The sequence below is a fragment of the Enoplosus armatus genome, chromosome 6, assembly GCF_043641665.1.
Source record: "Enoplosus armatus isolate fEnoArm2 chromosome 6, fEnoArm2.hap1, whole genome shotgun sequence".
NCBI lineage: Eukaryota > Metazoa > Chordata > Actinopteri > Centrarchiformes > Enoplosidae > Enoplosus > Enoplosus armatus.
Window position 1 is genome coordinate 12361621 of NC_092185.1, and position 15375 is coordinate 12376995.

The window sequence follows — 15375 nt, forward strand, 5'->3', positions numbered from 1 at the left end:
TTGGTGGTGTTGTAGATTCTGTGGTTGTAGTTGATGCTTCAGTTGTAGTAGTAGGTTCAGTTGGTGGTGTTGTAGTTTCTGTGGTTGTAGTTGGCCTTTCAGTTGTAGTAGTAGGTTCAGTTGGTGGTGTTGTAGATTCTGTTGTTGTGGTTGGTCTTTCAGTTGTAGTAGTAGGTTCAGTTGGTGGTGTTGTAGATTCTGTTGTTGTGGTTGGCCTTTCAGTTGTAGTAGTAGGTTCAGTTGGTGGTGTTGTAGATTCTGTTGTTGTGGTTGGCCTTTCAGTTGTAGTAGTAGGTTCAGTTGATGGTGTTGTAGATTCTGTGGTTGTTGTAGTAGATTCAGTTGTAGTCGTGGTGGGGGTAGTAGTTGGACACGATACAGCTTCATATACCACTTCACAACATTGCACTCTGATCTTATAGTTGAAGCACTTTCGTGGACGTCTTAACTGGTCCTTTTTTTCACACATTAAACCATTTTTTACATCACAAGTAACAACTTGGCCAGTTTCACTCACAAAGTCACTGAAGTTGTTTCTAATGTCTTCTGTTGATCCACATTCAATGTTGCTTGGATTTTGGCATACCTGTTTACCACTATTTCTGATGTTCTTGTATGTTTCCCTGTCACTTCCGTCTTTTTTTGGCTTATCCACATCATACCACTCTGACCACTTACAGGATCTATAAACCATAGTAATACAAGGAGTAGTTGTAGATATTGTGATTGGCGTGGTTGTAGTTGGCGCTTCAGTTGTAGTAGTTGATTCAGTTGGTGGTGTTGTAGTTTCTGTGGTTGTAGTTGGCCTTTCAGTTGTAGCAGTAGGTTCAGTTGGTGGTGATGTAGTTTCTGTGTTTGTAGTTGGCCTTTCAGTTGTAGTAGTAGGTTCAGTTGGTGGTGTTGTAGATTCTGTGGTTGTAGTTAACGCTTCAGTCGTAGTAGTAGGTTCAGTTGGTGATGTTGTAGATTCTGTGGTTGTAGTTGGCCTTTCAGTTGTAGTAGTAGGTTCAGTTGGTGATGTTGTAGATTCTGTGGTTGTAGTTGGCCTTTCAGTTGTAGTGGTAGGTTCAGTTGATGGTGTTGTAGATTCTGTGGTTGTAGTTGGCCTTTCAGTTGTAGTAGTAGGTTCAGTTGGTGGTGTTGTAGATTCTGTTGTTGTAGTTGGCCTTTCAGTTGTGGTAGTAGGTTCAGTTGGTGGTGTTGTAGATTCTGTGGTTGTAGTTGGCCTTTCAGTTGTAGTAGTAGGTTCAGTTGGTGGTGTTGTAGATTCTGTTGTTGTGGTTGGCCCTGCAGTGATTATTGTTGATGGTGTAGCTTCCGACGTTAGGGTTGTATTGGGGATGATAATGTGTGCAGTTGGTGTAGGCACAGGCGATACCGTGGGACCAGTGACAGGTGATTCAAACGTTGTTAAAGTTGTTGAAACAGTAGTTGGCCCTTCAGTTGTAGTTGGTGGTTCAGTTGATGGTGTTGTAGCTTCTGTTGTTGTGGTTGGCCTTTCAGTTGTAGTAGTAGGTTCAGTTGGTGGTGTTGTAGATTCTGTGGTTGTAGTTGACGCTTCAGTTGGTAATGTTGTAGATTCTGTGGTTGTTGTTGGCCTTTCAGTTGTAGCAGTAGGTTCAGTTGGTGGTGTTGTAGTTTCTGTGGTTGTAGTTGGCCTTTCAGTTGTAGTAGTAGGTTCAGTTGGTGGTGTTGTAGATTCTGTGGTTGTAGTTGACGCTTCATTTGGTGATGTTGTAGATTCTGTGGTTGTTGTTGGCCTTTCAGTTGTAGTAGTTGATTCAGTTGGTGGTGTTGTAGATTCTGTGGTTGTTGGCCTTTCAGCTGTAGTAGTTGATTCAGTTGGTGGTGTTGTAGATTCTATGGTTGTTGTTGGCCTTTCAGTTGCAGTAGTAGGTTCAGCTGGTGGTGTTGTAGATTCTGTGGTTGTAGTTGGCCTTTCAGTTGTAGTAGTTGATTCAGTTGGTGGTGTTGTAGATTCTGTGGTTGTTGTTGGCCTTTCAGTTGCAGTAGTAGGTTCAGTTGGTGGTGTTGTAGATTCTGTGGTTGTAGTTGATGCTTCAGTTGTAGTAGTAGGTTCAGTTGGTGGTGTTGTAGATTCTGTTGTTGTGGTTGGCCTTTCAGTTGTAGTAGTAGGTTCAGTTGGTGGTGTTGTAGATTCTGTTGTTGTGGTTGGCCTTTCAGTTGTAGTAGTAGGTTCAGTTGATGGTGTTGTAGATTCTGTGGTTGTTGTAGTAGATTCAGTTGTAGTCGTGGTGGGGGTAGAAGTTGGACACGATACAGCTTCATATACCACTTCACAACATTGCACTCTGATCTTATAGTTGAAGCACTTTCGTGGACGTCTTAACTGGTCCTTTTTTTCACACATTAAACCATTTTTTACATCACAAGTAACAACTTGGCCAGTTTCACTCACAAAGTCACTGAAGTTGTTTCTAATGTCTTCTGTTGATCCACATTCAATGTTGCTTGGATTTTGGCATACCTGTTTACCACTATTTCTGATGTTCTTGTATGTTTCCCTGTCACTTCCGTCTTTTTTTGGCTTATCCACATCATACCACTCTGACCACTTACAGGATCTATAAACCATAGTAATACAAGGAGTAGTTGTAGATATTGTGATTGGCGTGGTTGTAGTTGGCGCTTCAGTTGTCGTAGTGGGTTCAGTTGATGGTGTTGTAGATTCTGTGGTAGTGGTTGGCCTTTCAGTTGTAGTAGTAGGTTCAGTTGGTGGTGTTGTAGACCTTGGGGTTGTAGTTGTAGTAGTAGTTGTACATTCCTCCACACACATCTGGGTCTCCTCATCAAATATGGGCTTATCTTTTGGGCATGAAGGGTAACATCCTGTAGAAATCACAGCATAAAACATCATATATTATGTTTTGACAGTAAAAGCATTGTTCTTTCCATTGTATTTTAATCTTTGACACTGAAGCTGGCCAGGTGGTCTTTGAATCTCTCTTTTTTGCTTTGTCACATAAAGTAAGCCAAATAGGATCAGTTCAACTTTTAAGATTTTAACTGGCACATAAATCAGAGGTAAGGTGAGACATCTTGAGTTAACCTCTAACCTTCCAGGTTGGGTATAGGGCTGTGACAATTTCCTTGTGGATTCAAGCAGGTCTTGTGGCATGGTGTGTGGCAAGGATTGTAGTGCCACTTGCATTCACCTGGGCTGTTGTAGTAATCACAAAAGACAGCTAGGAAGAAAAGATAGATGATGTTTTAAATGAAGGAAATGTTGATTCAAATAAATAGATTAATCCCTGTATAAAGAGTCACTAAGTGAAAGAGAACTCAACCTGATATATTCTTGCATTGTGTTTAGTTTAGGTTTAGTTCAATTTGGGAAGTTATCTTTCATTTTAAATGACAGAAGAGTATAATAGATAATGATAAAAATAGCATTCAAGCCAATTAAAAATAAAATAAATTAAATAACATTGTGTAATACTATATAACTATATAACTTATTGCTGTCTTTAAAAATATACTTTTCATGCATACACTGATGTCCAGAGTCTCTGTAATATACAGTATATCAGCTTTAATTACATTTGGTGTACATTCACATATTAAATATATATATATTATAATAAAAATAAAAACAGGAAATAGAAAACCATTCTAATACACACGTTACACATATCTTGACAAATCTCTAAATACTGGGATCATAAGAATGTGGGAATCTAAAAACAGGGTCTCAGACCAGAAAAGGCTGAGAAAGTTCAGTTTTATCTGAGGGTAAAATTGTTGTTGTTTACTTACGACAGATTTCTGGAGTTCTCCATGCAACACAGACACCAGCCTCATTACAAGCTTGAGCATATGCTGCAACTGCTGTGCAGAAACACTCACAGTCTCCTCCAGAGTCGCAGGCACATGAGTCTTTCACACAGTTTTCATAAAATGGACGGGAATCTACCTGTTATCAAAATACATGATAGATTTTTAAAAATGTGTTTGATGTTTTCAACCATGGAACTTTAAATAAGGGCACAGTAGAAACCAAAATGTCATTACCTTATTGTGGCAGTCTTTGAAAGTACCGGTAACTTCAGTAATAATGCTGCACATCATTTTTGCCCATTGATGTCTATTGGGTCTTGCTCCACAAGGGTCAACATTCATTTCCACATCTGGGCAGCTGCTTGACACTCTCCAGCTGTTTGCAAATTCTAATGGATTGCTCACAGTCAGCTGATCCAGGGTGGTGAAGTCATTCTGTCCATCACCATCAAAATCTCCACACAGGCCACATACCTCTCCCTGTACAGCCAAACAAAATGACAAAATTAGGAACAAGCATTTCCCAGGCATGAATATACTTGTATTATATTGAAAACGCAATATTATGTTGTATTTACTTCATATGTTATGAAAATTATAATATTATTATAATGAATATTTTTAGCAATGTGTTCATACTGTACATTAACGCCATTGTTATCCCAAAGCTTTATAAGTGGTGTAAACAAATGATTAGCAAAGACAGCTAGACCACACATGAGTATAAAAAATGGTACATCATATAAAAACTCTAGCTGTAAACTCTTACTGTAATAGATTTCAGTCATCATCACTAAAACAATGACTGTGACTCACGCTGTGCTGTGGTTCCAGGAGGATGCGGACAGTTGTTTTGCGATCCCACATCACTGCCAGACCAATGGCAGATTCTACAACCAGATACAAGCCAACCTTCCTTATTTTGTATGGAATCTGATGGCCATGTTCCAGGTCCACCTCTTCATATTTACCCTTTGATAGTTTGACCTCCATTCGCTATAATGTTGAGGAGATTTCAGTTGCTTTCATTGTAATGTAAAAACTGCCATTTGATATATGACATAATTTAATGTTGCTCTATATATTAGGCACAGAATACATATCAGGTATTAGTATTAGGTCTTACCCCTAGTTGGATTCTGACAGTTTTGGAGCATGTGGTGCCTGTAGATCCACATGGTACATTTTCTGTTATGACTCCAAAGTTGTCCTGTACTGTTTTATTGCCACATTTGTTCTTAAGAGAGAGATTCATTAAACATTTGGTGTGTTTACTTTATGGTAGAAAGAGATTATTGATAAAATCAGACTTAAGCTTGATCTTTACTAGTCCACAATACTTTTAAGATTGTTGAAGGAGCATCATATATTGACTGTCTTTCAACTCTGATGATTAAGATTAGCAATAATAAGTTAAGCTTAACACTCGACTGTGTCCAAAATCACTCCCTATTTACTATATAGTGCGCAACAGTACATTTACTGTGCGCCATTTTATTTGAGTGTCCAAATTCTACATGTGTAAATTTGTCCACTACATAGTACAAAAAAGTAGTGTCCATGGCATGTACACTACCTTCTGCGGACAATCCCACAATGCAATGTGCCACATTTTATATATGCGATATAGTAGTAGTTCAGTAGCAGTTGCGCTACTGAACAGCTGTCAGTGAAATGATGATAAGTAAGCGTCCAAAATCTCAACCGCTCTCTACTGAATACAATATTGAGTGTCCATTATATATGTATATGTGTATATGTGAACAATGGAGTGATTTTGGACACAGCCTGTCATTTGAAACATTTTGATATGCTTTGTTTACCTTAACAGCAACATAGGCGCAATGTCCTTGAAACCCATATGTTCGCTGATCAAATGTATTGTAGTGACCACTCCCATAAATAACGCAAGTTCCTGGACATCTTTTCTCTGTACAATTCCATTTTCCATGTTTGCAGATACTAGATGTATCAGAAATTGTAAAACAAATAATAGTGTTTTTAATACTGCAATTACGTAAAACATGCAGGTAAATATGCTAATATTTGTTTATCATGTTATATCATTCGTCTGTTTAAAAACAAGGTCATACCAGTTGTTGCACTGTTCAGGGATTTGTGCTCCAGGGGCATAGAGACGCCCATCATGCTGACATGGACATTCATTTTCTTTCACACAGGAGCCTTTTCCATCATCAATGAGGCCACTTGGACACTGACAGCCAGATTCACACTCTGTGGAGTCCTGGGAAGGTAGAAAGATCACAGTGATAGAAAATGAGAAAACATTACTGACTGTTCAAAACTCTCGAGAACCTACTGTAGAAACTAGTGTAACTATATACAGTGCGCTACATCTTCAATGTACCATACTGTCCACCATTAAATTCAGGAAATAAATATTAGATCCAGTTATTTGAGACTGAGAAGTCAATTTGGACACAGTGGTAAAAACGGCTCACACAATCATTGCTGTCCAGATTTAAACAAGTCCGTGCACACTGCAGTCCGAGCTCTCCTGTGCCCATAGTGGAGCAGTTGAAGAATACTTTTGGAGAAGGGCATGCTGTAACAGAAGTAGAAACTGACTTAACATACACTGTATCGACCAAACGCTTGTGTTGCGGTAGAGAAACAAATAAAAAACTAAAACAAATATACTTGATGAGCGGGATCTCCAAGAATGGCAATGAACACACCAATTTAATATGATAGAATTCATGTAAACTGAAACCCTTGTGTAGTAATAAAAAAAAAAAACTTACTCGATGAGCGGACTCTCAGAGAATGGCAATGAAGAATCCCATTGGTACACACACTAGAGACACCAAAGATACAAGATGCAACACAAAGGGACTACCAATGCAGTTTCTATAAATATCATATTCTACAAGCATTACAACCATGCTAAAACATTAGTCTAGGACAACTGATTTGATGTCCAATGACACCAAATTGCAAACAACTGACTTACCAGTGCTCGTCTTTGATGCTGATGGACTTTCCTGGCTTGATATAGACTTCATTATGGTAGCAGGGACATTTTGCCATGGGGACGCACATGCCGTTTTCATTTAGGTAGAGACCATCGGAGCAGGAGCAGCCATCCACTGGCAAGAAGTCAGAAGTGCAGCTTTGCTGCTTTGAGCCCAGCGATCTGCAAGTCAACTGGCATCTCTGATGCTTGTAAGAGAAGGTCTGAGATGCAGGGCAGCTCCTTGTGTATTTATCTGTTTTGTGCATAAGGTGAGGATGGTTACGTAATACTTTTATTAATTTATAAAAGGGAAGATGTTCATTAAACTCCAGAAATCATCTCTGATCTCAAAATTACCACAACATAATGAAAGAAATCCTTACCACACACGTTCTCTCTCCAGTCCGTCAACAACACTCCCTTTGATGCACAAGCTCGTGCGTAGGAGGAGAAGACGGCACACAGGCAGGCCTCACTCTTCTCACAGTTACAGCTAGCATAAGTGCATCGCTGCAGAAGACAGCAAACTCTTTTAGAGAATTACAGTCCCATCAAAATCGAATTCAATGAAAGACAAACAGAAATAGGTTTTCTGTACCTTGTAGTACACCTCAGGATCCACCACTGAACGGCACTGCGTAAAGGTACTGTTTGGACTTAGCAGCAAGGCGCACCAGTGTTTGGCGTAATTCTCTAAGAGTGGAGGAACAATAACCTATTTACTTTTAATGTCTACAATTCTGTTTAACTGTCTTATTGCCTAAAACATAACAAACTTGCAGACTAGAAATACGTGTTTAAAGCTTAGAAAAAAAGAAATATACAAACAAACAAATGGTAGATAAAAAGTAGAATAATCAACTAGGGCTTTTTACCATTTTCCACACTGAGGGAACAGGGGTCGTCAGGTCTTTCCTCTCTATCTCGGCACATGAGGTTAGCCTTCCAGGAGTTACTAAAAGTTGCTGCTGTTCCCTCCACGATGCCCTGAGGAGTCTTCATTTCATCAGACAGGACCATGTTGTAGTTCCCACACAAACCTGAAGAAACCAAACGTTTTAGTATTAAATTATACATAGATAACCAACAATTTGGTTGAAACCACAAATAGGAAAATGGAAGATGTCATTTACTGTGATGACATTTACAAAATGGAGGATTAGACATTTGTTTAATTTATTGAAATTAATATTACACTGAGAATAGGGGTGCAGTGTGGTTTTATAATTGAGATTCCATAGTTGAAGTCGTGTAGGGTGAGAAAAAGAGGGTAGCAGATACAAGGAGTAGATATTTGAAGCCAAATCCACCCCCCTATTGCATTTACAAGTATTTATCTTCTTTTTGTATATTGTTTGTTAATGGTTTGTTTATTTAGAGGGAGTCCGGGGTGGGGGGAAGAAAATGGGGCTAAGAGCCATGGATTTTGAAATTTTCTTTTGGGGAGTAATTACTGTAATGACTAAAAACTATTAAATAAATTGTTTTACCAATCTACCCTTGTTTAGTACTTCTTGGCCAACAAGTATTGTGGGTGTTTTATTGTTTAATGTATAAGACAGTATTGTCACAAACAACTGACTTTATTGTAACTTTGTGCATTTTTTGGTTTGTTTCACTTGTGATGGCTGTGTATGGCAGTTTGGTTCATAATACACTAATAAATCTTTGTTGTCATCCCCATCAGACTGCAGCATGTAATGCCTACAGCAACTAATCATTTATTGTAAATGTATTGCATTCTGACATATGTTTTGATAATGCTAATGTTTCATGTTAAGACAAATGTAAAACTTACCACGTGTCTTTGCTCTGTAGCTCTGTTCCAGCCTGACATAGACTTGCATGACAGGCACATGCTGGATCTGAATTTGCAACCCAAAACTGGTCTGGAGCAAGATGTGAAAGGATGAAGCGCGAAATATGTTGACGTTACCTTTGAATAAAGGGAAATACAAAAACAGTCAGATCATTTGCTGATGTCATAGCATACATGAAAGAAGACAATAATGTGTTTAATTCCCTTATTGTGTGACCCACCTGAGTGGTATGGCAAACTGATGGTCTGCATATTCTGCTTCACTGTGCCATCGGAAGTGAACATTAATACCTGAACAAAAACAGAATCGATCATTAGAGTGTTGCAGATATGGATTTATAAATGACCACAGTCTTCTTAACTGGCAGGCTTTAACTCACATTGTTTCTGTCATTGTTCAGCAGGATTTTAAGGTTCTTAAGACAAGTGTCAGACTCTTCGTATCTACATGGCACCAACTGGGCCCGGACGGTAAAATCTGGTCTTGCATCATCCTGAAATATACATAGTGTGAGTGGAATCAGCGGATTATATATTTTCAACATTTAATAGAAGAAAGCAATGACTCATTCACCTTGCTTTCCACCTTTGCTAGGGTGTAGTAACAGTCTCCATGGAAGGTGTAAGTTTTCCCATCAAAGGTAGTTACATGTGAACCCTCTTCAACTGCACATGTAGCAGGCGTCTGAAGGCTCTCACAAGCCCATCTACCCTCAAAACATGTACTGAAACAACCCAAACAATTTCAGTTTACAAAAACACATGATTAAGATGATATAATGCATTCTGTTTACATTATTAAACGTATGACATACCAATTTTGTCCGACCTGTCGGTAAACCTCACCAGGGTTATAGATTTTGTCGTGCTTGCACTGACATTCTGATTGACCAATGCACCCCCTCATGGAAATATCATCAAACACACTTCCTGATATAAACACATGTGACATGAACAAGACAAAGTGCATATTAACTAATAAAACAAGAGACAGTGTAGGAAGAAACGTGTGTACATGTGAACAGCACTAACCAGGAGGACAGAAGCAGCCATCCATTTTGTGGTCCTCACACAGTGAACTTGTGTCTAGATGTGCGCATGTAGCCATGCAAGGTGAACTGCTCTCATCATATACCATGTTGAATGGGCACTGTTTAGCTGTGAAGATAGAGTACAATTAAAATAAACAGAGGGACATGGGGATATACCATAGTATCAAGGGTGTAAATAACAGTTTTCATTAATTTCCCTTCAAGGCATTATTTAGTTTTAGTTATTAACAACAGTTCCCCTGAAAAGACTGAATGTATCCAGTTAACAAGTCTGTGTAGCCACGGCCTGATATCACCTATGTATCTTTATCACCGAACTCTACTGCTGTCCAAAAATGATTAAAGATGAAGTAACATCTGTGTTATCCTTAATATAACAATTTTTGTGTACATATTTTACTCAGGTATGTATTGCTGTACTTTAAAATGACATACATTTGACAAAAAACTTTCGCTTTCCATTATAAGCTGACCAATATGACCAAGAAGGGTCATCAATATGACAGCAAATATATTTGCAATAAAATATTTTGAACTCATGTTCTCTCATCCTATAATTGCATGATAAAATCACATTTAATATTGTTCTGACAGTAACATATAACTTTTATCCATAATCCATTTTTAATGGGCTGGTTTTCAATTCTACTTGTACTACATTTTTACACCTTATGTAAAATTTTAGCATTATAGCAGTACCTCTACTTCAGTATAATTGTTAAGTATTCTTAACATATAAAGATGACAACAAAACAGAAGAGAAGAGACAAAACATTACCACAGAACTGAGGTGTCCTCCAGTTGGGAGGCTGCCCTCCTGCGTGGGAACACTGTCGAGACAACTCAGACAGTGTGCTGCAGACGCAGAAGTCACTTGTACTGTTGGTGCAGCCACACATGTCCTGCACACAGGCCTGGATGTAGGGTTCAGGGTTAATCAGTTTGGTGCAGGAGCTCCAGGACTCTGAACGCAGCATCTGGTTACAGGTGGTTTGCTAAAAGGGAAAAAGAGACAGAGATAATAGAGACAAAGTTACTCTGTTGTAGAATGCTATATGTTCTCTATACATATCACTACATCTCTATTGCTAAAACTATCTGGATCGTTAACTCACAAACTTCTTGCATGAATCCGGCACAGTAACAACCTCCGATGATTCATCTTCCTCTTCATAGGGGTCCTCGCAATCATCATTTGGACGATGAACTTTCTGATTGTTGCCAAACTCAATGGGGCTGATTTTGCGACCTGCATATGATTGTAATTATAGTGTGAAATGTTAAAGCTGCAACTGATGACTGAATGTAAAATAGTCTGAGGTTTTTGTTTCTGAATGCTTTAAATAAATGTATGTTTAAAGTGAATAACGAACCATTAAGAATGAACTCATTGTAGACAGAAACACCATTGAAGTCTCCACAAAGTCCACACGTACGATTAGCATAGTCACGATCGAGCTCCACCTACAACAGACATAGCAAAGGGTTAAAACAAGTTTTTGTTTTTTATTTTATTTTTTTAAATAACACTATTGTACTATTTCATAATAAAAGGCAAAAAATGACTGAATTAGTCTATCAATGTGTTCCTCTCTGACTGACTGATACAGACAGATTTGGTTTTATTTGTCCAGGTTTTGAAATACCCCCCTCAGTTCTCATGAGGGCTATTTCGTGAGTAGAAAGTAGTTAAAGTTAAGTTATGATTGCTTTTTAATTTTTTTAATTTAATTTTGCAGTGAGCACCACATATCCATCCAGCAATAGTATTCTAATGTTTGTATACATACATAAAAGAGAAATGTGTTTATATGTAATATCTTGATTCGTTTTAAGAGCCAGCAGTATAGCAAATCAAACTTTTTTTACCATGACTGCATCGTCACCATTCCACATCACAACAATGCCAACTTTGGATTGGAGCTTGATGTAAACAGCATTTTTTTCCACTTGTACCCCCGCGTTGTAGTATGGCATTTTGATACTGGGAACAAGAGAATATATTTTTTAATCATAATGCATATCTTAGAAAAGAGGAGAACAGTTGCTTTCACAGGCTATATAACCTTTTTACTTACGGGAGGTCATTCACAGCGACCAGACTCTTGGTGAGGTGGAATGACAGGTCATTGATGGTGACCACCACATAACTGACTGTAGGGTTTCCATCACTCTCTTTCCTCTTTATGTGCACTGAGAACTCCCGGTAGGCATCGTGGCAGTCTGAGGCCAGGTTGTATTCACACATACCAGGGAACTGGTACACATCACCATCAAACGTCTTGAAGTGCTCCCTGCCCCACGTGCTGCAGATGCTGCTGACATGGTTGAGAACTGGGGAAAAAGAAATGTTACCAGCATTATTAAAATTTCTTCATATGCACATAACTACAATATTTAGAAAATTAAAAAACAGAATAACTGATACATGTCTTATTACAACGAACAACATTTTCCAGCCTATACCTCCTGAGCATTAGTGTGGTAAACAGTCAGACTAAATGTTTAAGCATTAAAAATATATGAGACCATGCTGAACATTAAGCAGAAAAATCCATTCACGCAGTCCTAAAAAACTCTTCCACAGAATCTAAAATATTTAGTCTCACCCAGTCTGGCATGGATATCGATGACACTAGCAGACAAAGCAAGGAAACACAACCACACACATCTCCACTTCATTGTCACTGAGGGCACCAAAGCAGGCAATTATAAGACTGTACTTGACAGCCCTTTATATTGAGATCGCTCATCTTTTTTGCTCCCACCTTCTTTGAGTAGTAATTTAAGTTTTTTGGCAAAGACAATGGACATTTGACACCTCATCTCACCTTTCACAAATGTATTCAATGCTGTATTTTCTATGTCGTCCGTATCTCTTGATTAAACAAGCAGTTCTTTGAGGCCCTTCTCGAAACTGGCAGCAATGATGTTGTTTTGTTGTGATTGTGCTCATCTATTCCAGGCTTACTCTTTAACACGTAATTATGTTTGGAAGACATGTTTGATAAAGTCAATACAATATTCACAGAAAGATTCAAAATAACGACAATACAACTAACAAAATGTTAGGTGCATAAACACAAACTCTTGAATTGATATAATATTAATACAATACATTGAATTACAAGACAACCACCCACTACAACCTCAATAATAAATTAGAATTGTCACCTTTCTGACAGTGTCAACAAAAATTTAAAATGTATAAACTAAAAAGTAAAAGTATAATTTATGGCCCAGCTGTTGCAGTGGATTGTATTAGATTGTACAGGTCATTTTGCAAAGGCATATATCTCATGGAACTTATGGAAAATCAAGTAGTTACTGTTATAGTACTGTTAAATGTGGTAAGAGAAGATGTTGCATTATTTAAATTCCAAGTGGATTATGAATAGCACAGGTTGTGCAAGTAATGCTACATCCTTGATTACTGTCATCCTCTACCTGCAGTGTCAACTTAAAATATATGATAGCATCCTCATATGACACTATTGTTTGTGTTATGCTTGTGAAACGGTAGCTTTTCTTGTAGGACAAAGCAGTTCACAATACCCCTCATTCACTCACACAAACACACACGCACAGATCGATGATCCCAGAGCTGTCACGCAAGGTGCTGGCCTGGTAGTCAGGAGCCACTTCACCATGTGGCCAGGAGACACCAGGGATCGAACCACCAACTCGACAACTGATCGTCGACCCGTTCAACTACCTAAGCCATACTGTACGCTGAGAAAACTTAAAATTCAAATATTATTCCAATATAACTGAACCGTTAATTATGTACAAAGATATGAGAGCTATCTTTTTAGTGGTAAATTGCAAGTTCTGTAGTTGGTTTCTCCAGACACATCTAGTTTTCTCTCATCAAATGTTGCCTTTAATGAAGACTGTCTTCAGAAAATATGTATGTTGTACTGATCTGGATAAATAATCACGTCAGGCTGCCCGTGACCTTAAATTCTCTGTTAATCTGTTATTAACTATAACTAACTATAGCTAACACTGTATGTGTTACTGAATTTGTAATTGTTTGAAATTCTTTCAGTATTTCCGTATTTCAGTTCGTTTAACTTAAAAAACTACAATAATTTAGCCCAAATAGTCTAAAATAGATACAGTCAAAACATTCAAGTTTAGGTGCTACAGCATCATAGGTCAGAGCCAGCTATTTGCTTAAGCATGGAGTATGAAATCGTATTTTGGGCTATTGCTGAATGAATGTAGAAATACTACTGGAAAATTAATGTATTTTACCAATTCCAGTTTGGCTTTTTTGTTACATTTCTGTTGTGCTTCTATGTTAAAGCCTGTGCAGTATTCTGACACACTACTTGGTTTAAACCACCTCAGTGACAGTCATTACAGTTTGTTTGTGGGATGATGACACGTTGGAAGTTAAAACATCTTGAACAGTCCTGCCTCTAATAAAAACTGGTTCAGGGTAATTTGGCGAATCGACTGACCTCCTTGAATCAACATAATGCATGCTATCACGGAGAAATAGGCCTTCCTTGCCATGCAGCTGTCCACCTGTGGGAGTGGTCCAAAGTCATGTTTGCCCTTGGTGGAGCTAACTACTTCAGTAACTATTTGAGTAGATGAAGTACATGAGCACATTTGAGTAGCAAAATAATTTTATATTCTGCTTTTGTTTTCAAGAACCCCAGATAAAACAATTAGTAAACAGACTTCAGCTAACAGCATATCAAGCTTGTAAGAAGCTGACTGAGAGCTCTGTTTAAACATCATTATTGCTGCGGTGGTGAAAAACAGTTAGCGTGTGCAGGGCAAAGTTCTTAAGGCTAGGGCCTGGTAAGTTTGCAATTTAGACAATGCAAGGAGGAATGTATAGGTATAAACAGATATATTACAATGTGTACACTATGTTTATCTGAATTCAATTTGTTGTTTCACTGCCATACTAAAAGATTTACACAATGTTTGTGATACGTTTGTCTGCATTGAATGTGTTGTATTAAAGGAATAGCTTGACTTTGGTGGTGATTTGTGTTGTGTTCATGCAGACCCAGCAGAGGACGCCCAAGACGAATATGAAAGTCTTAACTTTGTAATAATGTATGAAGGGGAATAAAATGTAAAAATAAAATAAAAAATTTTTTTTTTTCTGGAATTCATTATTGATAACTGGAATATTTTTCACTGTATTTATCTGTATACTGTATTTTCAGCAAAACCGCTTGATATTTACCATATACCAAGTGTATATAAGTTCTAATGGATTGTACTGTTTAATTACGTTTTGTCTTGAGATAATTTATCTACTTTTTTAGCTTTCTAGTTAAAATGCACTAATTCAATATGTTACTGAGCCATGGCATTAACATTCATGCCAAGAAAGCTTATTCAATTTGTACAGTAGAGTAGAAATTACATTTAGGACATGAGACTTATACTTTAGCATCAGTTCTCAGACATCAGAAGAAATGGGTTCAGGAAAGACTCAAACTAAACTGATAGGACACTCAGCAAACACACTCACCTCATCCTGATGTTGGTGTCCTCACAGCTGTCTGACATAAAGTAAACATGTTAAAATGTTGTGATAATGCATTGGTCTTTTGGTGTAATTGTTTGGTCAAAAGGTATTTTCCTTGAGAGTGCAAGCTGTAAAAGAAACACACAATAAAGATGTTGCACACATTGAATTAAGGTTCTGTAATCTCACAGCACTGTATCTTATGTTTCATCCTGCAGATGTGTCT

General features: G+C 38.0%; 1 protein-coding gene across 1 annotated transcript; it reads right to left on the minus strand.

The window, feature by feature from the left end:
* Positions 1–193: 193 nt before the first annotated feature.
* Positions 194–12328, minus strand: LOC139286272 (mucin-2-like; the record flags this gene model as incomplete). Its single annotated transcript, XM_070907013.1, has 28 exons — positions 12256–12328; positions 11725–11980; positions 11516–11630; positions 11020–11110; positions 10762–10895; positions 10425–10641; positions 9627–9752; positions 9410–9524; positions 9169–9319; positions 8975–9088; positions 8816–8885; positions 8574–8711; positions 7651–7815; positions 7374–7468; positions 7159–7285; positions 6773–7028; positions 6564–6616; positions 6261–6364; positions 5892–6043; positions 5622–5760; positions 4925–5035; positions 4615–4794; positions 4033–4278; positions 3778–3934; positions 3078–3206; positions 2782–2850; positions 1029–1287; positions 194–710 (listed from the first exon to the last, which is right to left on the minus strand). Coding segments are annotated over exons 1-28 (4359 nt in total), but the record flags the coding sequence as incomplete, so codon positions are not given.
* Between the last annotated feature and the right edge of the window lie 3047 nt (positions 12329–15375).